This window comes from Passer domesticus, chromosome 26 (genome assembly GCF_036417665.1).
Source record: "Passer domesticus isolate bPasDom1 chromosome 26, bPasDom1.hap1, whole genome shotgun sequence".
NCBI lineage: Eukaryota > Metazoa > Chordata > Aves > Passeriformes > Passeridae > Passer > Passer domesticus.
The window spans coordinates 4,320,495-4,346,727 of NC_087499.1; the positions used below are offsets into that span (position 1 = coordinate 4,320,495).

The 26,233-nt window shown below is 50.1% G+C and overlaps 2 protein-coding genes across 4 annotated transcripts; one reads left to right on the forward strand and one right to left on the reverse strand.

The window, feature by feature from the left end:
• Window positions 1-209: 209 nt before the first annotated feature.
• Window positions 210-25,940, reverse strand: LOC135286405 (class II histocompatibility antigen, B-L beta chain-like). The gene is made up of 3 exons (XM_064399559.1): window positions 25,841-25,940; window positions 22,590-22,862; window positions 210-414 (listed from the first exon to the last, which is right to left on the reverse strand). The coding sequence occupies exons 2-3, from the start codon at window positions 22,822-22,824 to the stop codon at window positions 338-340; spliced, it is 312 nt and encodes a 103-aa protein (XP_064255629.1). The 5' UTR covers window positions 22,825-22,862; window positions 25,841-25,940; the 3' UTR covers window positions 210-337.
• On the forward strand, window positions 10,178-17,974 carry LOC135286376 (serine/threonine-protein kinase PAK 3-like). 3 transcript variants are annotated; one of them, XM_064399509.1, is made up of 11 exons: window positions 10,187-10,427; window positions 10,890-10,930; window positions 11,334-11,988; window positions 12,214-12,277; window positions 13,097-13,145; window positions 14,153-14,262; window positions 15,003-15,120; window positions 15,514-15,613; window positions 16,021-16,217; window positions 17,130-17,267; window positions 17,719-17,974. In XM_064399509.1, the coding sequence occupies exons 1-11, from the start codon at window positions 10,349-10,351 to the stop codon at window positions 17,806-17,808; spliced, it is 1,641 nt and encodes a 546-aa protein (XP_064255579.1). In that variant the 5' UTR covers window positions 10,187-10,348; the 3' UTR covers window positions 17,809-17,974. The 3 variants fall into 3 exon arrangements, with proteins under 3 accessions (XP_064255578.1, XP_064255580.1, XP_064255579.1); XM_064399508.1 differs by having other exon boundaries at window positions 10,178-10,427; window positions 17,130-17,974; XM_064399510.1 differs by lacking the exons at window positions 11,334-11,988; window positions 12,214-12,277; window positions 13,097-13,145 and having other exon boundaries at window positions 10,185-10,427; window positions 17,130-17,974.
• Window positions 25,941-26,233: the final 293 nt, after the last annotated feature.

Below are 26,233 nucleotides of genomic sequence, written 5' to 3' on the forward strand. Positions count from 1 at the left end.
ATCCTTCAAACCCTTTCTCAGCCCTTCCAGACCCACGAGCAACTCTCCCAGTTGAAACCAGGCTCTCTCCAACTCTCTCCCAGTTGCTCTCAGCACATCCCAGTGCCTCTCCCAGCACCCCCAGTGCTTGCCCCGTGCCCCAATGCTGGTTCAGGGGTGCTCCAGGCTGACGTGCTCCACCTGGCAGCTGCAGGTGACCCCGCACTGGGGGCAGTTTCCAGCAGCACCAGCAGCTGGTGGCTCCAGTCCCCACTGGGAACCACATCGGTGGCCAGCACAGAGAGCTCCTGCTGGCCCTGGAACCACCTCAGCTGGATGTGGGCAGGGTAGAAATCCATCACGGAGCAGAGCAGGCGGCCGGGGCCGGGCTGGGAGCTCGAGGGCACCAGCGAGATGGACACGGTGGGATGGGCACTGGGAGAGAGCAGGGACACACTGGGATCAGCTGGGGGGAACTGGGAGAGAGAGGGGATATCGCTGGCTGGGAGTCTATGTACAAATCACGAACAGGACGGGACCGCTAGGAACGCGTCTTGAGCTGTTTTATTTTCCAGCATCAGTCTCATTACATGGTTATGACAATGGGAAGATGCCAGCAGCTCATATCCCAGGCAGCAGACCAAGAACTTAATGTTACAACTTACTTTATAAGTTTTTTGACCAATCACACAAAGCAGAAGCATATTGACAGTAGTTCTATCCAACCACTATAAGCACATGTACTTTTGGTTAAAACAATGCTTGCTTATTTCAAATGCAATACCTGTTTGTAAGCCTTAAAACACAATGCACAGAGCTCCATTATTAAGCTTAGAACTTCCTAATATCTTGCTAGATATACTTTTTTGCAGATTAGGGAGTTATTCTAGACAAGTGTTAATACACAGACCATTGTTCCTTTGTCCTTACGTTTCTACTTTTTACATAATTTTTCTGCTAACTTATTTTATGGCCACTGCTCAGCTCTAATCACAGTTCTGCTGTCTCTGAGGCCTGCCTTTCACAGCTTTCCCAAAACCCTCTGATTTTATGAATTCTCATAATTCCCCCTCTTGGTTCACCTAAAGAGAAACCTTCATAACCGTGTCATTTATTAACTACTTTGCATTTCGTAGCTCTACTATAACATATCAGCTTATTACTTACTTAACGCGTCTTTTTGCTTGCACCAAGCATTGCTATCTTACAACACAACAATTTTAATGCTGTGGAAGTCCAGTCAGTTCAAAGGGCATGTGTGATAACAATTATAAGTTATTGTTAGAAAAAATCTCGTCTTAATTCAAAACCTTCCTTCATGTCTACACCTTCATCCATCATCTCTGTGAGATTTCAAGAACTCTCTGTGAATCCATTTCCTACCTCTGTCTCTTGTATGATAAAAACTTCTTTGGTAGTTTTGTCCATCATTCGTCGCACACACCGGAGTATGCAAGGTATTACTACAGTATCACCACCAAAACAGCCAACACATATAAACCTATTTTACAGAGTTCCCTTAGCCAAGGTGCAAAGCTCCTTGGAACAAATCATCTAACCAGGACCCACCATCTTCTTTAATTTGAGCTGTCAAATCTTTCAGCTTTTGTATACTTTTGTGGATGGATTCAGAATGATCAGACAGGTTCATACAACACAATCCTTCAAATTCCTCACAACCATGTCCATGTGCCAGTAAAAGAAAATCAACTGCTGCTCTATTTTGAAGGGTAGCATGTCTAACACTATGAACATCTGTCATCACATCACTGATTGCAGTGGATGTGGCATTAGTTTGTTTACTCAGCCAACATCCAACACAATCTAATTGTTTCAATGCCATTGCTGAAGCCAGATGGGGTAAAAACAAACCTGCTGAAACCCTTTTGGCAGCATTCCAAGGCATGAAATCACTCTTACAAGTCTTATCATAATGATGAGCAGTTCTCGTTCCCTTATGTTTTTCTTAATGACTGCTTTAGCAGTAGGGGCTATCCCAGTGAGGATCCCAATGCTACATGGGCCACCTTCAAGGCGTGATGGAATGCCTTGCCAAGCCAAATTTCCACAAAGGAACCAATATCCTTTTGGCAATTGTCGTGGATATTGGTCAGCCTCGGAAAGCACATCCCAACTGTTTGAATAATTACACCAAAAACTTAAATTTCTGTATGCAAAATAATGAGGATTAACATTATACTTTGGAGGATCACCTTCTTGCCAATCATTAGCTGTAAATGTAAGGCAAAAATCCATTTTTAAAGTACCAAGGCTTTCTAATTTCTGGGGTTCAGAGACTGCTTTGGAAAGTTCTTTGGCCCAAATGTTCCAATTCAATACAGGACTGCTCCCATTGTCAATTTCACCAGGCTTACTATTAGATTGCTTTTTGATCAAAGGAAAATCCTTTACTGGCACACCAACTAGACATGTTGAGAAAGGCTTTTCTGGTTCCAACATATGGTATCTGAGCCTGCAGCCTTGGCTAAGGTCACCCAAACATTTGTTTTTGGTTGTTCCTCAGGAAATTTGCATTACAAGAAGCAATCAAAACCAACCAACACCAGCATAGCTTTCGATTTTGCTCCATCCTTCTCATGAGCTAATCTTTGGCAAAAAATGTTCCCACATGTATCAATTTGAAAACCTTGCTTTTGACCTAAAAATAAAATTTCACCTTTGAAAGTCCAATAGAGGGGATCTATGACGTAACAAAGCAAAAACCACGCTTTTGCCAAAAATCAGCTCTATGAAACCAACAACTGACACATTTAAAAATAGCACAAAATCAGAGTTTGCAGGTTCCAACGATGAACAAGGCATGTCAGGTGTGACCTGTGATCCCTGTGTTGGGCTCACGTCTGCGTACTTGCTTCTGTGGTCTTGGACTCGTCAACACATTCTGGGGTGTGATACGGTTTGACGTTTTTCGCTGGGACCCGCTTAATTCCTGCACTTGTAGAGACAGAAGCATACCCTTTGCCCCAAGTGATTAATCAAAAAGGACCTTCAATTTGCCCAGTATCAGGGTTTCTAATTAAAACAGGGGGATTTTCTTTCAGTTTTGCCTGTGTGTTATTTGAAAAATGTCTAAAAATTGGTGGGTTGGGTTCTGCAACAGAACTGTTTAAAAAATTAAAAACATACAAAGCTTTGTTCAACCTCATCTGTGGTGTGACCTCTAGTCCCCCCTTCTGTTGATCAAGAATGTGTTTTTATGTTTGATGTACTCTCTCAATAATTGCTTGACTCGTGAGAGAGTGAGGAATACCAAAGATGTGATAAACACCCCATTCTTTTAAAAATGTGGTCAATTTTTGAGATATACATATGGGACCATTGTCAGTTTTTACTTCTTGGGGCACACCCAATGAAGCAAAACTTGCAAGAAATGGTGATAGGCATGACTACCTGTTTCACCTGTGTGAAGAGAAGCAAAAACTGCACCAGAGAATGTGTCTACTGAGACATGAATATTTTTAAATTTACCAAAGGAAAGGTATTTAGTGACATCTGTTTGCCATAACTGCAGGCTTTGCAAGCCTCATGGGTTGACCGCTCCTGTGGAAACAGGAGGCTGCACAAGCTGGCAGTCAGGGCAAGTATTGATGATGGCTTTAGCTTGACTTTTGGAAATTTGAAACATTCGCACAAGTGCTTGTGCATTTTGGTGAAAAAAGGCATGACTCAGTTTTGCTTGTTCAAAAATGTTTGGCAAAGTGTTTGAGATAACCATTGTCAGTTTGTCTGCTTTCGTGTTTCCTTCCACTAAAAATCCAGGAAGCGAAGAATGAGCCCTGATGTGAGAAACAAAATATGGATTAGTTCTGTATTGCAAAGTTGTATAAAGACATGAAAGCCAACGATATAGAGTCTCATTACTAACATCCTTTAAAACTGATCCTTCTATTCTTTTAACTACATTAGCAACATAAGCAGAATCTGTAATTAAATTAAAAGGTTGTGGAAAGAGCTGAAAAGCCCGAACCACAGCTGCAAGTTCAACAATCTGAGGAGATCCTTCTACTGTTTGAATATCTGACTCCCAAGCATTAGTTTTTTGGTTCAACAAAGTTATGACTGATTTGTGACTTTTGCCAGATCCATCAGTGAAGAGTTATTGCATTTAAAGGTTCTTCACTTAACATAGGTTTGTCTCTAAAACTCAATTTTGCTTGCAATGATTTGTGAGCTGGGTAATGAACAGAACAAACACCTGGGAAGTTCAACAATGCATACTGCAAATCATCATAATTTTGCATTGCCCAATCAAGATAATATTTTTTCAATGGAAAATAGATAACTGCAAATTCTTGACCTGCTAAACTTAACAATCTTGTTCTGGCCTTAATTACAATTTGTGCCATCATCTCTAAAACTGTAAAAATAGTCTTTGGAAACCTATAGGGAAGAAAAATCCATTCTATTATCAACACAGGATCTCTCTCAGAAGGGTCCCACTGAAAAATGAGACCACAAAGTTGCATTTTTTTCTCCTAAAATTGCAAAAAAGAAAGGCTTTTCTGGAACACAGCGATGAGCCTGTCGTCTTTGGAGAGCTTCCATGACCTTGTCAAGGGCTGCATGAGCTTCAGGTGTAAGAGTTCTAGGAGAGTTGATGTCACAGCTTCCTCTCAGTAAATTGAAAAGTGGACCCAGTTCATCGTTGGTAATTCTCAATGTTATGAATAGAAAGTTGTATTTTTTTTTAAGTTTCAGAGTTAAAAAACCACGTCAGACCGGGTCAGACTCCTTTGGTTTCGTTGCCAAAGAAAAAGTTTCTAATTACCCGTTAATGGCTGATGATTAACTATTGTTCCTCTGATGCTGGCCGTTTGCCAAAAAGATACCAAGGGAATCCCTCCAGGGTAAAGAGAATGGGCAGTGACACCAGAGACAACATGCAAATGAGAAATGCATTGCACCCTGGGTTTTTACAGTTTTGCAGTTTTTACAAGAAAAAACCCTAAAATCACGAGCCAACAAGTGACTTAAGTGACATCTAAGGATGGGAGCATAGTCCCGTACCTGCTTGGACCTTTTTGTTTCTCACCCTAACCTGAAAAGAAACTGATTAAAGAAACCCCCCGGGTTTTTAAACAAACAAGCTGTCCTGGCTTGTAAAATAAGCATGTATTCTATTTTTGCCATCTGTTGGGGGTTAGGCAGTTTTTCTTATCTCTTTCAAGCACAATGACACTGCCAGGAAGATAATCTCCTGCTAATGGGCTATTGAATTACTCACTGTGGCTGGTAAGATTAGTTACATCATCCCATTGGGAGATGCTCCACCCAGAGGGAGGAGCCAAGCATCCCTGCCACCATAAAACAAGCATTTCTGAGACCACAGACAGCCTTCTTCGCTGCATTTCCCAGAGGAATCAGGAACCAAGGCCCAGCTGCTCCTTCGCCGCATTTTCAGAAAGGAACTACACCCTTCTGCAGATCGCCGCTCCAGGAGGAGCAGCCACTATCTGGCTGGACTACTATCAACACCCAGACTTCTCAGGGTGTCAGGTTTTTCTCACTCTGCCAGTGGTTTTTTGCTTGTGCTAAATTACATTGTTATTTAGTTTTTTTTCCTTCCTAGTAAAAAACTGTTATTCCCATATCTTTGCCTGAGAGCCCTTTTAATTCTGAAATTGTGATAATTCGGAAGGAGGGGGTTTACCTTTTCCATTTCACAGAAGGTTTTTTGCCTTCTTTCACAGACTTCTGTCTTTTCAAACCAAGACACAAGCCAAGGACTCCACGACTCTCCCGTGAGGACAGAGTCCCCAGCTCTGTCTACAGACCAGTGGACAAAGCTGCATCATCCTCCTTCTTCGTGCCACGCCTGGGAGCAACGGCGGTGTGGGCGCAACCCATCGATTTCTCCCCACCTGAGCTGATTCTTCTTAATAAAGGCATTAAAAAAGGAGAAAGGTCTCCTGCCCATTTATTTCACTCAAAACAGGTCTGACCAAATTGATTTCTCCTAGAAGCTGTTGTAAATCTTGTAGATTGTTGACATTGGTCCAGAGCTGTTGTATCTTCCGTGGTATAATTTTTTTTTTCAGTCATCTTCCATCCTAGATACTTCCAGGGTGGAACTTCTTGGATTTTTGTTGTAGAAATTTCAAGTCCAGCATTTCGGATTTCAGTAACAACACTGGCATGGGTTTGCTCCATCTCTCTCTGCATTGGAGCTGCGATGAGCAAATCATCCATGTAGTGCAGAATCATTGCACCCAAAAGACCTCAGGACCTGAGGTACCAAATGGCACAGACATAAATGAATTGTTTGGAAAGTTGTTTTGCTTGGGTGTATTCATGGATAGAAGAAATGCAATAGCTATAGGTGTTTTTAGTGGAATTACCACAGGAACACTAAATGCAAGAGCTAAAATTACTAGCTCTTCATTACAATTTACTGAAGCAATGGCAGGAAGGATTGAAAGGCCAAGAATTTTGTTGCTAGCTTTGCCTAGAATCAAAAAATCTTGTCTTTGTTGAAAAAGATTGACAATTCCAGTAGGAATGCTTTCATAACAAAAATTATTTAAAAGGTGTATCAATTTTGAGGAGGCCAATTCAAACCTTGTATTTGAGGGTATTGAGCTGGAACCATTTGCGGAATGGTTGACTGTGGGATAAATGATTGAGGTACCAATGCCACTTGGCTGGGTAATTGCTGTAAGGAGGTACCACTGCTTGTGTCGAGGCATGGTGCTAATCCACGCTCTTTTTTGAGTTTAATGACAAAGGTTTGCCATCGATGTCAAATTGAGAGTGACAATGCTTAGCAAGATGCTTCCCTTTCCGACATCGAGGGCAAATAGAAAGTTGTTTAGGTTGAATTGTTTTTGTAGGGCAATCCTTTTTGATGTGTGCTGGCTTACCACAAGCAAAGCAACAAGTCTTTTTACCAGAGTCCAACGGTACAGTACCAACAGATTTTTCCAAAGTTTTTGTTTGTGCTTCTAGGGCCTTTTCAAATTTTTCCATTTGTTGTGCTAAATTATTTCCCAATGTTTTTCCTAACTTTTCCTGACATTCTGCAATTTGCTTTCCAAAAGCATTGACTTGCACGTTAGCAAGATGTTGTGAAGAGGTGAGCTTACTGCAAGCTGTTAACATATGTGTTACAGTTAGAGGCTGATCAGGTAAAGTTAAAATAATTTTTCTACATTTTTCATTAGCATTTACAAAAGCAAGGTTTTGAATAATATAGGAATGAGCTTGTTCATCTGGACATTGTTTTTCAACTGCTTGGGTTAATCTATCTAGGAAAGAACCAAAGGACTCGGTTTCACCTTGTCTGATAGTAGTATAAGTATTTACACGGGTACCAGCTGGCTCAACTGAAAATAAAGCTTTTCTAGCAGCATCTTTAATATCTGTTAGTACATCCCAAGGCAATTCCACTGCTTGATTTTCTGGTTTATGGAAAGGTGGATCACCTGCTAGTTGGGTAATATCTATATTCTCATAGCGAGTATTTTCATAGCTTTCAACCAATTTATTAAGAAGTTTTTCCACTGTAATTCCCATAAAAGATATTGTGAATTGGTTAAAATCACGGAAGCCACATTTCAACAATCAGCAGGGACTAAGTCATAAGAATTAAATACACTTTTCAACACATTATTAAAATAAGGAGAAGAGAACCCACTTTCTTTCAAAGCTTGATGGAGCTCTTTTGTATCATGGTGAGACAGAGTTGCATATCATGGATTTACATCATTACGACCATATCTTACAGATAAGGCAAGGAATTGTTTCTTTGAATCCAAATATTTTTCTAAATTTTGATTAATATTAGACCAAATAGGTAGTTGCAATGGAAGGTTTACCTCTGATTTAGATTGTGTTTTGTTTTTCCCTCTCATCACTCCTGTTTCTGTTACAGAAGAACAGGTAGTGTTGTCACAGTCATCAGCTGTCCCAGGAACTCTGCCAAGAAGCGCCAAGTTCTTTTTGGCAGAGGTGTGGCTGCAGCAACAAACTTTTCTGGGAGCCCTGCCAGGAAGGGACGGGGAGCAAAGTTCCAAGGTCTTGGCAGCAGCGCTGCCTGAGCAACACGCCTCCCGGGGAGCCCTGCCAGGAAGGGCAGAGCAGAGCTCCACAATCCCAGCAATGCCCCCCCTATGGAGGTAGCGGCCAAGGAATGTGTTTTATTGGTTAAAGAAAGAGAACCAGAGTCTGATATATCAGGCCCCAATTCAGTAAATTGTGTTTCATTAGAATCATACGAATCGGGCTGCTCTCAAACTGCAGGTCCCGAATTTGTATTTGTAACACTTTCCAATGGGCTGTTACAGGTTCCACACCCTATCCCCACACATGGGGATACAGCTGGAAAACTCTCACCTCCAAGCTGCAGTCTCAACATGCTGTTTTCCCGCCCCCCGCTCTTCCTCCTCCGGGCAGAGTCATCCTGGCCCTGCTCGGCCCTTGGCTGCCGCCCGCCGCCTCTGTTCTCCCCATTGCCCCTCCTCTGCAGGCAAAGACAAATCCAAAGCCTCCCCACCACCTGTAACCAGAGGCTGGGGAACCAAAAGCAATGAAAACCCTGGAAGAGGCTTGGGGGAGGAAGCTATACAAAAAGAATTCTCAGAACTACAAAGCAATCTGCCTGCCTGAGCCTGATCTGAGGGGATAGCTTCCCGGGAAGGGGAAACAGTGGCAGGAGTGACCCCCACAGCCCCTCGGCCAGGCAGAGCAGATTTGGAATCCCCCACGGCAGACTCCCCCTGCACAACTTCAGAACAAGATCCGGCCGCAACTTGTTTGGAAGAGGAACAGGGCACAGAAACAGCAGCCCCTGTTTTGCAAAGCCTCCCCAAACTTTCATCTCCTGGACCCGCTCGACTCCCAACCTCCCCAGAACACGACCCCTGATCCCCTGAATTCTTGGAACATAACGAAAATCCTGAACGCTTTCCCGGGAAATCTGGGGATGGACTACTCCATGGAGGAATGGAGGACGCCTGGTTGCAGCATCTGTGACACAGGGAATAATGGAAGAAACAGAGAACACGACAGAAGCTAGAAGCTGATCTGATTCCCCCTTCCCGGGGATTGGGGTGCTGTCCACATTGCCTGGAGAAACCCTGGACACACCCGAAAGGAAGGAACCCCGAACAAAACCCGAAATCCCCCCAGAGGAGGACAAAGACCCAGCACAACTTGGAATTAAAGTCTCAGAAGCAGATGTTCTGTTTTGGTGGTCGAGAAAGTCTCTATTACGATCATACTGTTTAAAACTCTCCATTAAAGTTCTGGAGACAGGCATTAGTTTGACCAAAGTCTCTTCCTTTTTGAGAGAGACTAGATTATAAATTTTCCAGTTTATCTGATCCCAAAAATCAAAGGCAAAAGCAGACTTCAAGTCTATATTTTCAGTATTCGCTTTTACCCAGATTAATGTCTTTCAGTTCATGTTTTGAGATGTCTGAACGTCCTTCATCCTGTAAAATTGTCTCAAGGTAAAAACGTTCCATTCTGTTTTAGATAAATAATTTCCCATCTCGTTGCCCAAAGATCCCCCCATGAAGCTCAGCTCAGCGATCCTGCAAGATCCAAACCTACACACACAGAGAAAAAAACCTCCCAGGGACGCCAGATGATATTTGGGCTCAATTCCACAATCTGTGAGCTCCAAACACACCCCAGTATAAAACCCTCTCAGGGACCCCCTGATAGATTTGGGACGAGCTCCCCCTCCCCGCTCACCTGCAGCATGAGGTGGGGGCAATGGTGCCGTGGCTGCGGCCACAGGAGGCACTGGAACCTCCTGCTTCTTCTTTTCCTGGTCCTGATCCTCCTCTTTCTGCTCCTGCTTTTCCTCTCTCCCTCCTCCTCCTCTCTCCCAATCCCACCTCCTCCCCAGTTCCTGCCTTCTGTGTATTTAGAGTGGAGAACCTTGCTTGTTTTTAGAACTAGAACAAAGATCCCAGGTGGAACAAGGCTTGCTGCTTTTAGTCAGAAGTATCAGTGACTAAAGGTCATGTTTCCTTTGGTTTGGTGCCGTCCTTGTTCCTCCTCAGTGTTCAGGCTGGGCTATGGGGTGTCCTTGTTTGCTGCAATTCCTGAGTTCCTCTTGGATCCTTTGGGCAAGAGGCTGTGCCCTGGGAGGGTTCTTTGTGCTCCTTTGTGACACAGGCGGTTCTGCGTCAGCTGCTGCTGTGCTGTCACAGGAACACTGCCACGTCCCCGTGGTGTTCCCGTTGCTGTGGGACACGGAGGCCTCAGTGTCCAGAGTGGCTCTGGGCTCCTTGCCGGAGGATCCTCCTGCCCGAGGCATTCTCAGCAGCCAGCCCAGCCTGACGGGTGTCCTTCTGTGCTTGCAGGGCTACAGGCTGCAGACGTGTGCAGCGCAGCCAAGATGATCCAGCACGTGCTTGCTGCAGTTGGCACCCTGTACACTGTGGCTTATTCGGGGTATTTTTTAACCCACTTGGCACGTAAGTCCAGGTTTTGCCTCGGTGCAGCATCTGTGGCTTTGGCCTTGCTGTGTGCTTTCTGTTCTCCCTCTGGAGCTGAGCAGACTTTGGAACCAAATTGCCATGAAGACACCATTGCTTTGGGAGAGCTCCTGCCAGCAGCTGCAGCTGAAAAAGGGGGTGTCTGCAGCCAGCGGGGCGTGCACAGCATTTGCAAGGAGCCCTGGGGGGTTCTGTTCCCTCAAGCGGGGACTCTGTGCCAGCAGAGCCTGGAACTCCCTCCCTTTGCTGCTCCAGCCAAGAACTGACCCAGCCCAGTATTTTGTGCTGTTCTCTTGCTTGCTGTGGGAAGGGCCTGTGGCTCCTGCAGGGATGCTGTGAAAGCAAAATGCTCTCTCAGGATTGCCTTTCTCTGTGGCATTTCCCACCACAGGCAGTTTTTCTCCTATCAGCTTCTGGTTCATGTTTCCTCTCCCATTGCAGGGCACCTCATGTCTGGATCCCGAGCAGCTCCTCCTCCTTCGGTGAGTGGGAAAGGAACCTCTGGTGTTTGGAATTGTGCAGCAAGTTGTGAGCTCGGCATGTGGCACCTGGGCGCCAGCCTGGGAGGCTGAAGCAAAGTTCCTGTCAGTGTCTTTGCAGCAGCAGCAGCAGCAAAGAGATCCCCAGCAGTTTTCTCCTTTTCTGCTGAAGAGCTTTTGAAGAGCTGCAGGTCTGCTTTTGCAGGCAGAGGATTGCTTGCTGGCTTTAGCCATGCTGGAATATCTAATACCCAACAATAAGTGGCAATGTTGACTTTAGCCCATTGTTACTTTGAACAGCTCCAAACCCAATTTCTGCTTAGTGCAGCTGGATGTGCAGCTGAGGACAAATAAGGTGATAACTGAGATAGAACTTCCCGTCCCTCACGCTGCCCTCTGTCCACAGGGCACAAAAGCAGCACCAGCACCTCCTGTGGCTCCCTCCGTTTCCAAAGTGGAGGCCAAAGAGGAGGGAGACAGCAGTGAGCTTCCTGCTGCTCTGGGGGACGATGGTGACCTTCCCTCAGTGCCGGGAGATGACAGTGAACTTCCCGCTGCTCTGGGAGACGAGGGCGAATATCCCGCGGTGTGGGAATACAACGGCGAGGCTCCCGCGGTGTGGGACAAGGACAGTGGACATCTCCCGGCGTGGGACGAGGATGGTGGATGTCCCCTGGTGTGGGACCAGAATGGCCCAACTCCCACGCTGGGGGATGAGGACGGGGGACATATCCCAGTGTGGGATGAGGACGGAGGACATCCTGTGCCTTGGGAAGCGGAGCATGAACCTCTCCCAGAATGGGAAGTGGACAGTAAACGTCCCCTGGCTTGGAAAGAAGATGGCAAACCTGCAGCGTTTTGGGAAGAGGATGGAGAAGCTGCAGCCTTTTGGGAAGAGGATGGAGAAGCTGCAGCCTTTTGGGAAGAGGATGGAGAACCTCCCTCTGCTTGGGAAGAGGACACTGAACCTCCCTCCGCTGTGGGATCCTGGGCTGAACATTCTGACAGCAGTGCAGCCCTGCAGGCAGAGGAGAGAGGGGAGTGGTGCCTGATGCAGCTGAGTACGTCTGCTCTGTTCCTGGGTGCCCGAGCAGGGTGCTGTGTCTGTGTCTCGGCATCAGCTGCACCCAGTGCTGCTCTGCAGCTGAATGTCCCCGAGTCATTTATTGTCCTACCCCAGCTGAGACCAAGGGGCTCACAGCTCCAGGGAGTGGGGCTGCCTTCTGGCTCTGCTGCAGGGCAGCTCTCACTCTGGGAGGGAGCGTCTTCCATGTGGTTTCTTTCAGGGAACACCGTGAGCGAGGCGCAGCCTGCCCAGAAATACCTGGAAGTGGAGCAGATTGGCCAAGGGTAAGTGCACGGCAGCTACTTCTGCACAAGCAGGGCCAGGTGTTGTGCTGGTGCAGGATCAAGTGACAAGTCAGGAGAGCTCCAAACACCTGCAGACACTGGGCTGCCATCCTGCTGTCTCTCAGTCCTGATCAGAATTTATAGCTGTGGGCAGAAGGCCCCTGAGGCTGGCAGTGTCCTGCCTGCAGCACGGAGCAGGATCTGGAAGATCTTCTGTCCCTGGAACTGGACTGCCTAAAAGAGCAACTCACCATCTGGTGACTGTCAGAACACAGTTCTCAAGAAGATTTCTTTCAAATATTTTGCTTCAAAAAGTATCCACCAGTCAGGATTATTTACCTAATGGTTTAGAAACAGAAACCAGAGATGAACTAATAAGTGCTCTATTCTAGCACAGGCAGTAGACCCCAGACATTCAGTAACAGACACAGAGCTTATGCACTCTGGGGGAAAATGCATCACCTGCCTGATGGCAGGGTCCTTGTGGAACCTGCAGGTCTTAGGCAGAAAATGGAAAAGGATGAAATGCATTCTTTTCCAGTTCTTCAGACACTGATTTCTCACCTCAGGTTTTGAACTAAAGCAATTCAGGATGGACATTTGGGATTTGCTCCAGCCCAATTCCTTCGTGTTGGGTCTCAGTTTTCCCTTGCACACCTTGCCTGGCACAGGGCTGGTGGCTGCTGCGCTGTTGTTGGAAGGGTCGATGCCCCCAGGTGTTTGTGAACGCTGCAGGCAGCAGAGATCTCCTGTCTGGGCTGGCTTTCCCTGCCAGGGCCTAAAGCGCTGCTTCTTTCTTCTCTGCTGTTTTGTCTCCAGGGCTTTTGGAGCCGTTTCTAAAGGACTCGACAGGGCCACTGGAGGAGAGGTCAGTGCCAACACGCCCAGCACGTCTGGCAGCTCTCCAGGGCTTTCCCCTCTGCTGGCAGCTGTGGCTGGAGCTTTGGGGCCAGCAGAGCTCTCCTGCACAGGCTGCTCCTCTGAAGGCAGAGCAGTGTCAGCCTGCAGAGCACAGCTGGGACACACTTGGTCCATCTGAAGTGCCCAAAGGAATGCAAGGAGGGCAGCGGTGTCTGTCAGAGCAGGACACGCTGGCTTGGTCTTGATATCAAAAAGTGGGATTGCATCAGCTGCTGGAGACTGAGGCCCAATTTATCTTCACCCCAACCTCAGAGGGGAACAGTATTTAGCAATTTTTCCATCCTGCCTTTCAGCTTCAAAGGGTACCTCATGGCCTAATTAGGGAGAGATCCTGCTCGGGCCCAGTTTGGGGTTTTAGTCCTACTTCAGTTGTTCACAGAGGGAGAGGGAGAGAAATGAGAAGATGAATGTTCAGAGCCAAGCTCTCTCCTAAACCCTGCAGTTGTGTTTGGCTCTGGTGTCAGTGACAGCCTGTGACAGGGATCACCTGAGCAATGGATGTGCCTGTTTGCTTTGTTGTACAATCCCAAACAGAGCAGCTGCATCTGGAATCATGACCAAATCCCATAGAATTGCTAAAGGGTTCCCATCTGTTTTGCTCTGCTCTCACAGAACCAGAATTACCTCCTGGTTGCAAAAGGTGTTTGAATAATAGTAGGAGTGTTGCGGCCGTTTGAGAAGACTGTAGGTGCAGAGAATGTTGTTAGAGGCTGACAGCTGGGGGACCATTTCTGCAGAGCTTGCAAGGCCCAATGTTTCTGGCCATGTGTCCTGTAAGCAGCCCCCAGCCAGCAGAGCAATGGGCTGTGGGAATGGCACTTGCTGAGCTCTGGTGTCCCATCCCAAGGCAGTTTGGCACAGCCCGGCTCCGTCGCTCCAAAAAGACTCGCTCCGTGTTTGCTGTGGCCTCCTGCCACAGACTCCTCCAGTTCAAGGTCTGCCATGTCCCTTCAGGTGGCCATCAAGAAAATGAGTCTCACAGGGCAGAACAGGGAACGAGCTGTGAATGAGATCCTGCTCCTGAAGGACAAGAAGCACCCCAACATTGTCAACTTTTTGGACAGGTGAGTGCTTCAGGTCTTATCCCATGCACAGGCCCTGCGTTACCCTTTCCTGGCATCCATAGTCTGTAGCCTGTTTTGAAAATGCCTGACCCAGCCATATCTCCCCAAAACAACAGCCTGGCAGTTCACTCCCTCCTTGTGCTTTTGTTGCTTTGGTTTGGTTTTTCCTTCATGTTGACCCCATTTGCTGTGTCTCACAAAAATTGCTGATAAACCACAACAGAAATTATTTTCCTTGGCTTCTTCTTCCCAGCCCTTTCCCATTGCTAAAGATGCCAGGAAGACCAGGTTCTTCTTTCCAGAAATGCCTCATTTGCCCATTTTTCACTGGCCTTGCCTGTTTCTGAAGGGACTTTCTGAAAGGTTTTCTGACTGCTTTTGTCCCAAGTGCTGCATGGCCTCCTCCCCTGGATAACCCTGGCAGTTCTGTTGCCTTGCTCTGGAGGGAATGGTGGAACTGATGAGTTCAGAAGCTGAACCAGCTGGGACCAAGTGTTGTGGTTCCACATTGATCTGGGCTTTCACCTGCTTGCCATCTAAGGCCTCTCCTTTCTCACAGGTGTCTCCTTCTCCTTCAGACTGTGCAGATTCCAAGGGCTGGGCAGCCTGGCAGGAATGTCTCTCCATCTGATTCTGTCCTCACTGACAAGTGACCTGGAAACAAAACTGCACTCCAGGCTTTTCCACGGGGGAATTGAGCACTGCACATTCATCTCCATGCCATTGTTTTCCTCTCCCAGCTTCCTTGTTGATGGAGATCTCTGGCTGGTGATGGAATACATGGATGGAGGAACTTTGCAGGACGTTGTCAGACAGACACGCATGGCTGAAGGAGAGATGGCAGCTGTCAGTCGGGAGGTGAGGGATCCTGCTTGTCACTCCCATGCCTTGGACACGATGGTCCTTCCAAACAGGGCGTGAGAACAGGAGTGGCTCCGTGCTCAGGGCTTTGTTTCTCTGTTGTTTTGATGAGCTGGAGAAGAAAGAGCCTCTGCAGTGAACAGCCTGCCAGCATTACTGCACTTCTACTCTGTTCTTGCTCTCTCTGCTGCTGTTGTTGTACTGTCTGTCTTTTTTGGATTTGATTTGCTGTTCTCAGCTTTGCCTTGAACCGTTTGCCTGGAGCTTGTGTGCACTGCACTCCTGGCCTGTCCCAGCAAAGCTGCTGCTGGCAGAATTCTAAACTGTCCTTTCTTGTGTGATTTATTCCGGCCACTGGTTTTTGCCCTCATGTTTCTTGTTCTCTCTCAGTGTCTGCAGGGCCTGGATTTCCTCCATTCCAAGCGGGTGATCCACAGGGATGTGAAGAGCTCCAACATCCTTCTGGGAATGGATGGCTCTGTCAGGCTGGGTGGGTGTTCCTGGCCAGGCACGGCGCTCCCGGGCTGCGGCTGTGGGGCTGCTTCCCAGTGACGGCCAGAGCCCCACAAGGGCTGCTGGGGGCACTGCCCGGCCCCTGCTGCCAGCTGAGAGCGGCTGCCCGAGCACAGAGCTCAGCAGAGGAGCAGGGCGTCAGCCGTGCCTTTGCTCTGGCTGTGGCCCTTCCAGAGGGGCAGCAGTGGGAATCCAAAGCTTCAAGGGAATCAGTAACAGCCACTGCATGAAAGCTGAGGCTTTCTTGAAGGGTCCAGTTCCATCTTTCCTTTGTTGGGCTTGTCCAGCTGACTTCACTACTGCATTCTCAGGTTGAAGGTGGGGAATCTTTGTGCTTGGTTTCCTCATTCCAGTGCCTTTGACATTGTTTGTTTCTGTCCTCAGCTGATTTTGGCCTCTGTGCTCAGCTCAGCCCTGAGCAGGACCAGTGCAGCTCCATGGTGGGCACTGCTCACTGGATGGCCCCAGAGGTTGTGACCAGATCTCCTTACGGCCCCAAGGTGGACATCTGGTCCTTTGGTATCGTGACCATCGAGATGGTGGAAGGAGAACCTCCTTACTTCAGGGAAACGGCGGCCATGGTAAGAGGCAAATTCTCCAGGGGCTGCAGGGGCCTGTGAGCACAGGGTGAGCCTGCACTGGGAGCAGCAGCTGGAGGTTCCTGCACATGGGGAAGGGAATTCCCACAGGACTCCAGCCTCAACACAGAGGAATATTCTGCAGTCTCCAGCAACAATTTGCTTTGGGATTTACGTTCTTGGAGCTCTTCTGGCTGTGAGGGTGACCTGAAAATGTGAAGCAAGTGCCTCAGCTGTAATGTTATCTTGCAAGAAAACCCCAAACCAACCCCAAATCCCACCCCCAAACCCAACAAGTTTTCTGCAGGAGTTTCTAAAAGAGGTTTGGCGTGATGATCTCCACCTGATTCTTTTCACTGGGAAACTTGTTGAAAACATTAAGATGATGGTGCAACATCCCCCAAGTCTAACATATTTCTTTCCTAATCCAAGCTACTTTGTCCATGTCACCAAGCCTAAGCTTTCTTCATCACAAACCTCCTGTTTCTTGACTGGCTGCTTCTGGGATGGGGCATCAGGAATGCATTTACTTGGGTGTCAGTGGCACTGCAGAGATGCACTTGATCTAAGAATCCTCTGAAATAACACAGGCAGACCACACTGACTCTTGAAAATGGCCTGTAAACCTGGTGTCCACATTTGGAGGAGCAAAATGTGCTATTTCCAATGGAGGTTCCTACTAAAAAAAAGCCAGCCAATGAAACTGGCTCTCTCAAGGCGAGATCATTTGGATGTTGCGATGGCTGTGGCAGCACCAGGGTTTGGTTTTGGGCTGGCATAGAGAAATGAGCTCTGAGCAGCATCTCTGCCAGGGAGGCAAGTGCCCCTGGAGCTGGGGCTGAGGGCCCGGGGTCGATGTGAGCACGTGTGGCTGTGAAGGAAGCTGGCAGAGCGCTGAGTTTGCTTTCCCTGCAGGCTCGCGCTCTGATCCGGCAGAACGGGACCCCGCAGCTGCAGGAGCCCCGGCGCCTGTCGGCTCTGCTGCGGGACTTCCTCGAGTGCAGCCTGGAGCCGGACGAGGAGCGGCGCTGGGCTGCCCAGGAGCTGCTGCAGGTGGATGCCAAGGGCTGCAGGGGAAGCAGCAGCGCCAGGGAGGGCTTTTCTTGGGGGGCCCCCTCCCATCGTCTCCAGTCTCGCTGCTTTCCACACGCAAAGCAAGCAGAATCCTCGCCTGCTCTGCCTTGGCAGGCTCCTTTCCAGCTCACCTGGACCTGCTGCCCCACAACGAGCAGGGACATCTTCCAGCAGCTCAGGGGGCTCAGAGCCCTGCCTGACCTGAGCTGGGATGTTCCCTGGGAGGAGGCACCTCCCACATCTCTGGGCACCTTCTGTCACTGTTTCCCCACTCTCCTGGTTAAAAAATTCTTCCTTAGATCTAATCTGAGCCTGCTTCCCTCTCCTGAGTTTCAAACCATTTCCCTTTGTCCTGTGGCAACAGAGCCTGTGAGGAACTTGACTCTGGAAAGTAACAGTTCATTTCCTTTTTTTTTCATTCTTTTGGCAGCACCCATTTTTAGCATCAGCCAAGCCTCTCTCCAGCCTGACCCCTCTGATCACTGCAGCAAAGCAACTGAGGGAGCAGCGGAGGAGATGAAGCACTTGAGGACAGCTTCTTGTTACCGTAGTTAGGACAACTAGTTAGTTATGGTAGTTAGCACTGCTAGTTGGTTATGGTAGTTAGGACAGTCTGTTTGTTATGGTTCTTATGTTAGCCTGTTTGGTATGGCAGTTGTTTGAATAAAAACTCTCTTAAACCTCAAGTCCCTTGACGTGTCCCTTCCTTCTCCCCCTGTGGCTCAGCTGCCCGCAGCAATGTGAGGGGAGAGCGGGCCCAGCCTGGCCCAGAGCTGAGCCCAGCAGAGCCCTGGCAGAGCCCAGAGCAGCCTCGGCATCTGCAGAGTCAGCCTGGAAGGAGGCGCTTGGAGCCTCCTGGGCTGCACCCGACTCTTGGTTACAAACTGTGTGTGCTGGAAAATGCCACCGGCTCTGCAGCAGGGCACAAGGGGCCCGGGGAAGGCCCAAGTGCTCCATGCAAGGCAAAAACCTGCCCTGGGCTTGTTATAAATACCTATGGAGTTGTTGGCTTTGCTATTATGTATTGACTTCTGCCAATTATTCTTAATCACAACGATTTTGATATAGTACAACTTGTAATCCCTTTTAACTTTTAACTGCTTTTGCTGTAGTATAATTTGTTCAGCTTTTTGTGGCCAGTGCCCTGGCCCCTGTGTAGCTTGTATCCTCAGGACATCATTTATGGATGATATTTTAGTTTGCAGACAGTGTGATAAACATACATTATAGTTTTGGCTTTTGCAAAACATTAAAATGGATGATCTATGTTGAACATAATAATGTTAATTGCAGAAGTAGCTGAAGTAGAAATAATAACTAATGTTTTTATTTCTTGTAACTAACTGGCAATAATAACTCAGAGATATTTGTGAAATAGCTCATGTTGATTTAAAGTACTTGTGGAAATAGCTAAAACCATCTGCGTGGTCAGATAACATTTAAGGAAGGGATGTGATGAGGACCCCTGCCACTGAGCCTTCCACTGTCAATAACTGTCACCTGCTGAAACCACAGAACAGGGGCCCTTGTGAGGAAGTGACACACAACCCTCACAACAACAATCCACGATTCCTGCACGTTCTCTAAAAAGGCAGGACAGGGGTCAAACCGACTTAAAGAATTTCTGGAACATGTAAATGAGTTCAAAGAAATATTTGAATATTTATAATCATGATGGATGTGTATTTGACCAATGCAGTGGAAAAAGTCTATAAGAAGAGTTGCTGTGGTTAACCAGTGTGCCTCTGGCCATTGCCAAGCACCCAGCGCTCTTGATGATTTAGTCTCTTACTAAACCTTATTGATCTTATAAACATTCTAAAGAGTGAGGCTCATTTCTCACAAAACCTAAGGTGCTCACCCCTTGTTGTTCTCCCAAGCCAGGATTTGTCAATCTTAAACTTTGTGTGGAAGGAGGAAAATGAGATTGCAAAGAAAAGCGTAATGCACTGATGTGGAGGCCCAGGGGCTTAACATCAGAGTCTGAATTCTGCAGCTGTGAAGGACTGGTCCCAAATAAGAGGAATAGATTTCAGGGTTATGGTGAGAAGCTTGCTTCTCCCACAGATCTTTGCAGGCACATGCTGATTCATGTAAAATTATGTTACCCCGGGGGATGAACTGAGCACGGCCCCATTCCCTGTCTGCGGCCCTGCCGGGGCAGGAGGTGCAGCGGGAAGGAGGGAGCCGTGGGGAATGCTGCATTTAAGGGTCTTCACTTACTTCTCATTATCCTGCTCTGAGGTTTTGGAGTTTTCTGACAGAAATCTCTCCACTCCCCCACTCATGTACAGGGTTTTCGGACGGTTTTCCCTTTTTGGGGGAAATCAAAGCAATGCACCTATGCTCCTGATTAGGGGCAGGAGAAGCGAGGCTGCAGGGCTTCCCGCTGAGGCGGAGGCACGGCAGGCGCAGGGCTGGGAAAGGCGTGGCGGGAGCTGCGGAGCAGTTTGTTGGTGCTGGCAGCTCAATGCCGCCGCGGGCCCGGGCCCGTTCCAGGGCTGTTCCTCAGCTCCGGCTCTGCCCTCAGGCAGCGCGGGGGGCGCGGAGAGCGCGGGGCGAGGCTGTGCCGCGTGCAGAGCCCGCCCGTGGCTGCGATTGGGCGCCGGTGGCGTCAGTCGCGGGTGCGGCGCGCTGATTGGCGGGAGCGGGGCGGAGGCGGGCCCCGGCGGCGGGCCTCGGGCGGCGGTGGCGCAGCAGCGGCGGCATTGGCGGAGCGCGTGTGCGGGCCCGGGAGCGGCGGCAGCGGCCGGAGCCCGGGGAGGCGGCGGCGGAGCTCGGAGGCGGCCCCGGCGCAGGTGGGAGCCGCGCTGGGCTGTGCGGGGGCTCGGGGCTGGCTGCGGGCCTCGGGGGCGGCAGGGGGCTGGGGCGGGTGGCTTGTGCCGTGCCCGGCCCGTGTTGGCCCTGGGCTGAGGGCGCTGCGGGAGCGGCTGCCCGCGGTCTCCTTGCCGCCGCTGCCTCGGCAGGAGCCGCTGCCGGAGCAGCGCTGGCTCGGCGCGCTTGCTGTGGGCAGGACAGAGGTGGCTGCCCCGTGGCCGGGGCTGTGCGGGGCAATTCCCGTGGCCGGAGGTTTCTGTGGCCCGAGGAGAGCGAGGAGTCCTGGAAAAGTGACTTTCTTGCTGGGCAGAGGCACAGGCCGTGGGGCATTGGCCAGGCGCTCTCTGCCATTGCTGTAGTACGCAGCCTCCTTTGGATCCCCATTTTCCCGGCCGCTTCTCCCTCTGCCTTTGCCCACTGGCTGAGGTGCTTGGCAGGTTCCGACTTCCCGATGCGCCAGCTGCATGTCCTCGTTCATGTGCACTTCTCTTTTTGTATAACAGCCGATATTCGTGGCTCTGTTAAGTCTTTGTTCTTACTACGCGAAGTTCCGGAATTTAGTATGATCTTAGCTGAGCAGCAATCTGTGTCAATACCGTTTTCTGAAACTGATCGATTTTCCTATTGCTTTCTTATGTACAAGTGCCTGGACCCATCTCCAGTCAAATTCACATCATCTTTTTCTAAAAACACTATCATCTTCTTTTTTTCAATTCTCCTTTTATTTTCTCAATAATTATCTCTACAGGCTTTGAATTACCATTTACTCAATCTCTTTTCCTGGCTGTTCTTTGGTTTTGGGATTATTCTCGGTGCCCTCATTCCCTGTCCTTTTGTAGCCGTTTCTGGATCAGGAGGCCTGGCTGCCACCTGCATCCCCTCGCTCAGCTGCTGAATGAGCTGCACTCTCAAGGTGTGCAGCATGGTAAAAAGATGAGAGTTGCTGTAGCACATAAGAGGAGAAACAGCTTTTGTTTAACCCATGGTCTGCCAGGGAGCCACGAAAATGTGTCCTACTCCCATCCTTTCCAGGTTTGGCCTTTTACATGAGCTGCTTTCGTATTCCATTTTTATCTGTTTCACCACTTTGCCTTTGTCATGCATTTGCCAACAGCAGTTTGAGTCATTTAATTTTCCACAAACTCCTCCTTTTTCTGCTAACAGCTAATCTGATCCCATCTCCTGGTGAAATGTGTTCCTCATTTCAGTGGATTGGTCAGCAGGAAGGTCAGGAGCTGGAGCTGTCTGGTTGGTTATTATTTCAAAGACAGTTTATAATCTAATGCTGCCATTGAAATGATAAATGGGTACTGTGGCTCCTGATGTGAATTGGTTAGTGTTCCCAGGGGCTGGTCCATGGTGTTGTAGGATTTGTTGTGCTGGCCTTTCAACTTTTCTCTATATTTGGCTGCTCCCTCAGGAGCTAGGGCTGCATCAATTGACTGCTTTTTTTCCCAGCTTATTTGCTATAAAACAAAACAAACCCTGCCCCCAAACTAATTCAAACAAACAAACAAACAAAAAAATACCAAAAATACCCACCACCAAAGCAAACACACAAAAAACCATTATAGTGTTTTAATACACCCGGTATAACATAAACAGTGACAGCACAGGTTGGAGTGGGCAGAGGGATGATTCCTTCCCGCTTATTTTTGTGAAGTTTTCACAACTTTCTCCATTTGCTGTTTCCCTTTGCAGCTGAACCCATTTGTGTTGCAGAGTCAGATATCCTCACCACGGGCTCTGCCTTGAGCTGTGCAAATTCCATCAGTGGAAGCCGGCAGAGCTTGGGGTGAGGGGCAGAGGGAATCAGCCCAATTCCTGCCCCAGGCAAGAGACCCGGGTCCATTGTCCACACTTTTACCCCAGGAGTGTTAATTTGCATTTCTACAGCGCCTCTCCTGGCTGCCTGGTACTAAGCTTCTCTTCCAAAGGGATCCAAGTGTTCCCACCCTTCCCCCTCGCTGCTTTTTGTTTGTGCTTTTCTTTTTTTAACAGTATTCTATAAACTGTTTACAAGTTAAAGTGTCACCTTTAAAGTTCTTCGAGTTTTTTAGAATGCAGTCTGAAGGTGAACACTGAAAAACCCAGACGGAAATTTTGCCATCACTATCAGGCACACGCATACGCAAAAAACCACCAAAGGAATAAAAATTTTTGCTACTGCTCCTAAGAATAAAAATTGATTTTCACTCCTCTGTCCCAAAGCTAACTGACAATATAAAAGCAGGAATATTATGAAATAACATGCTAACATGTTATTCTATATATTATATATATATATATATTATATATATATTATATATATATATATATTATATATAGACTGGGAATGGACTGGGAGAGACTGGGATGGACTCGGAGGGAAGGGAGGGGCCGGGAGGGCTGAGGGCTCTGGGGCGATTCCCAGCCAGGCTTGGAGGGGCTCCAGGGTCACTGCCAGGGCAGGGCCCGAGGGGACACGCTCTGCCCCGCGCTCACCTCGGCGCTCCGTGAGGAACACGGCGGCCGCCTCGGAGTTGCTCCGCCAGTACCAGAGCACCGCGGTCCTTTTGAGCCGCAGGAAATCCGGGAGGCTGTTCCTGTACCCGGCCGCCTTCTCCCCAAAGGGGGTGAACCCCACAAAGTGCCCCACAAAGTCGCAGTCGAAGTGCAGGAGCTGCTCCCGGTTGTAGCTGCGCCTCTCCGCGTACTTCACCCTCTCGGTGCCGTTCATGAAGTGACACTCAGCCTTTGCAATCCACTGCAACAGCCCTGAGTGTGCGGGACACAGGTCAGGGGTGCACCCCTATCACCCCCAGAGCTCCGGCGCCACCCCGGATCCCCACCCCGCACCCCCTGTGCCCCACAGCCGCCATGGGACCCTCCTGCCCGTGCTGCCTTTTCCTCTTTCCCATCCTTTCCCCACTTCCCCTTTCACATGCTCTCCCCTCCCATCTCCAGCCGCTTCCCAAATCACTTTTGAGGTCCCATTCCCCCCTTTCGCACCCTTTCCCCCAATCCCCAGCCCCCTCGGGCTCAGATTTTGGCTCCCACCCTCACTATTCCCCACTTTCCCACCCTCTCCCAGCCCTTCCCCACCTCCCCCCACCCCTCAGCCCCTCCCGCTCTCCCTTCGGGGGGTCCCCTCCTCCTCCCCTCCATTTCGGGCTCCCCCCTTTGCCCCCTTTTCCCCCTTCTCCGCCCCGGCCCAGCGCCTCCCGCCCCCCGCTCACCCGAGAGCTCGGCGCCCGCAGCCGGGGCGCTGCCAGCAGCAGCAGTGCCACCAGTGCGGCCGCAGCTGCCGCCCCTCGCCCCGCGGCAGCGCCGGGCAGGGGCCGCAGCCCCAAAGCAGCCGCGCTGCGCCGGGAGCGCCCGCCCGGAGCCTCTGCCCGGCGACTGATGACTCCGCAACGCCCCGCGCTCTCATTGGCTGCGGCGCGCTCCTGCTGCGCTCGGATTGGCTGGGGGGTTCCCGCCACGCTGCAGCCCCGGCTGGGGCTTTTCCAGGCAGGCGGAACCTTGGGGCGCTGGGCAGGTGCGAGCTCAGGTGTGCCCAGAAATGCGCGCCCAGGGCCGCGGGGTCTCGGGGCTGCCCGTGCCGAGGGGTGACGCTGGCCCGATGCCAGGCACCCCCAGAGCCGCTCTGTCCCTGCCCCCCGCAGCCGCACAGCCACAGAAAATGGAACCGAGGGCTCCTGCGTGGGGACAAGGACCGGGAGAGATCCCTCAGCAAACCCGGCACAGGCACAACACCCCGGCCTGGGCACAGGGAGGGAATTTATTACCAACCAAATCACAGCAGCACAAGGAGAGGGCAAAGAAATCTCTCCAGCACCTTCCCCCCAGCAATGGGGATCGCCCGGATCGGGGTCACCAGGGCTCTGCCCAACGGGGTCACTGCGGATCACCCAGCGCAGATCCTCCCATGGGGGATGGAGCTGGAGCAGCACATGAAGCTCTTCCTGCACTTGCAGGGCCTCTCCCTGCTGTGGAAGTGCTGGTGAGTGATGATCCCTGAATTCCACCTGAAGCTCTCTGACATTCCCAGTGCTCACAGGGCTGTTGTGGTGTTTCATGTGCTTTAGCCCTGTTAAGTTGTAAATTGGTTTGTTCCATGTACACCTTTGTCTGTAGTGGTTCTGCCCTGCTTCTCTCTCTCCTGGGTCGCCCCCTCAGTCCAGTGTTCCCCTCCCCGTTCCCCCTAGCAACCCATGTATCTGTTTCTTAATCCCTCCCTGGTGCCCTGTCCATCACTCGGCAGCCCATCCTTTTCCTCTAGAATCTTCCACTCAGGGCATCCAGTGATTGGTTCGGGGGCCCGGGCTCCTCCCCAGGCTTTTCCCTATTGATTGTTCCACTGTTTCTATCACCCTCTCCCCACTCCCACCCTCTCGCTGATTAGTTGGAAGACCAGACTCCACCTCTGTATCCTCCCCTCTTTAAAAGTTAGTGTCAGACCCCAGTTTGGGGTCTTCAGCGCTCAGTTCCCCTGGACCCAATAAATCCGGATTACACTGCAGCTGGAGTCCGTCTCCTTTCCTCCTGTTGGGTGGCAGCCCTCTCTTTGCGGATCCTCATCCCTCAAGGCGAAAGCTTTAGGTGCCCTCCTGACCGGAGCAGGGATCAGGAGAGTGCCCCAGGGCTGCTGGTGGTGCTGGCCACAGCTAGCAGGGACGTTCCCAAGGGGCAGTCGCTTTCCCCTTCGAGGCCAGCCGCCGCTGCACAGGGCTGTTCCCCAGAGTGGATCTTGGGGTGCTTGGTGAGGTCGGAGGTGCCACTGAAGCTCTTCCCATATTTCCCACACTGCCAGGGCCTCTCCCCAGTGTGGATGTTCTGGGGTTCCATCAGGGTGGAGCTCAGGCTGAAACCCTTCCCACATTCCAAGCATTCCTGGAGCTTCTCCCTGCCATGAGGCTTCTCCATCAGCTCTGAGTTCTGGCTGGATCTCCGGCTGCCTTCCTGGCTCAGGGGGCTCTTTCCTCCCTGCAGCTCTCTGGGCTGGGTTTGCAGCCCCTCCTCCATCCAGCCACACCCAGGGAATGACAAATCCTGGTTTGGGGGAAACCAAGGTGGGAGCGCCTTGGAGTAGAGGCTCCTCCTGCCCATGTCCTTCTCTAGAACTCAGCAGGAGTCTTGTGTCCATGAAAATATACACAATATCAAGATTCAGCCCAAAAAAAAACCCTCCACCAGGAGCTCCCTATTGCTGATCTCTTCACTTTTGGGGTTCCAGAGGTTTCCTTTCCTTGGATGATGGGGGTCCAAGGGCTCAAGGTGTTCCCCTTATCCAGCGTCTTGCTTAGGGATGATCCAGGAGCTTTCGGGGGTCCATGGGGTCCCTTTTCCCCTGATGCTCTACTTTGAGATCCCGGGGATCCCTCCTCTCCAGGCTCTTCCCCTTTCCAAGCTGCCAGGTGTCCCCCAGCTCTGGGATCACCCCTCTCTTCTCTCTCCACTCTGGGGGTCCCAGGGGTTCCCCTCCTCTGCTTTCCCAGAGGTCCCAGGACCAATGTCCTCCCCTGCCCATACTGGACAGAGGCCACGTGGACCCCCAAAGATCCCCCCAAGGGGCTCAGCTCTGGGGTCCTGCGAGATCCAAACCTACACACACAGTGAAAAAAACCTCCCAGGGACGCCAGATGATATTTGGGGCTCAATTCCACAATCTGCGTGCTCCAAACACACCGCAGTATAAAACCCTCTCAGGGACCCCCTGATAGATTTGGGACGAGCTCCCCCTCCCCGCTCACCTGCAGCATGAGGTGGGGGTGATGGTCCCGTGGCTGCGGCCACAGGAGGCACTGGAACCTCCTGCTTCTTCTTTTCCTGGTCCTGATCCTCCTCTTTCTGCTCCTGCTTTTCCTCTCTCCCTCCTCCTCCTCTCTCCCAATCCCACCTCCTCCCCAGTTCCTGCCTTCTGTGTATTTAGAGTGGAGAACCTTGCTTGTTTTTAGAACTAGAACAAAGATCCCAGGTGGAACAAGGCTTGCTGCTTTTAGTCAGAAGTATCAGTGACTAAAGGTCACGATTCCTTTGGTTTGGTGCTGTCCTTGTTCCTCCTCAGTGTTCAGGCTGGGCTATGGGGTGGACTTGTTTGCTGCATTTCCCGAGTTCCTCTTGGATCCTTTGGGCAAGAGGCTGTG

Coding starts and splice junctions, on each gene's coding strand:
- LOC135286376 (XM_064399508.1), top strand. CDS start 10,349: ATGATCCAGCACGTGCTTGCTGCAGTTGGCACCCTGTACACTGTGGCT. Junction 12,278..13,096: donor GTGGAGCAGATTGGCCAAGG/GTAAGTGCACGG, acceptor TTTTGTCTCCAG/GGCTTTTGGAGCCGTTTCTA. Junction 15,121..15,513: donor TGGCAGCTGTCAGTCGGGAG/GTGAGGGATCCT, acceptor GTTCTCTCTCAG/TGTCTGCAGGGCCTGGATTT.
- LOC135286405 (XM_064399559.1), bottom strand. CDS start 22,824: ATGAACGGCACCGAGAGGGTGAAGTACGCGGAGAGGCGCAGCTACAAC. Junction 415..22,589: donor GTTCCTCACGGAGCGCCGAG/GTGAGCGCGGGG, acceptor GCTCTCTCCCAG/TGCCCATCCCACCGTGTCCA.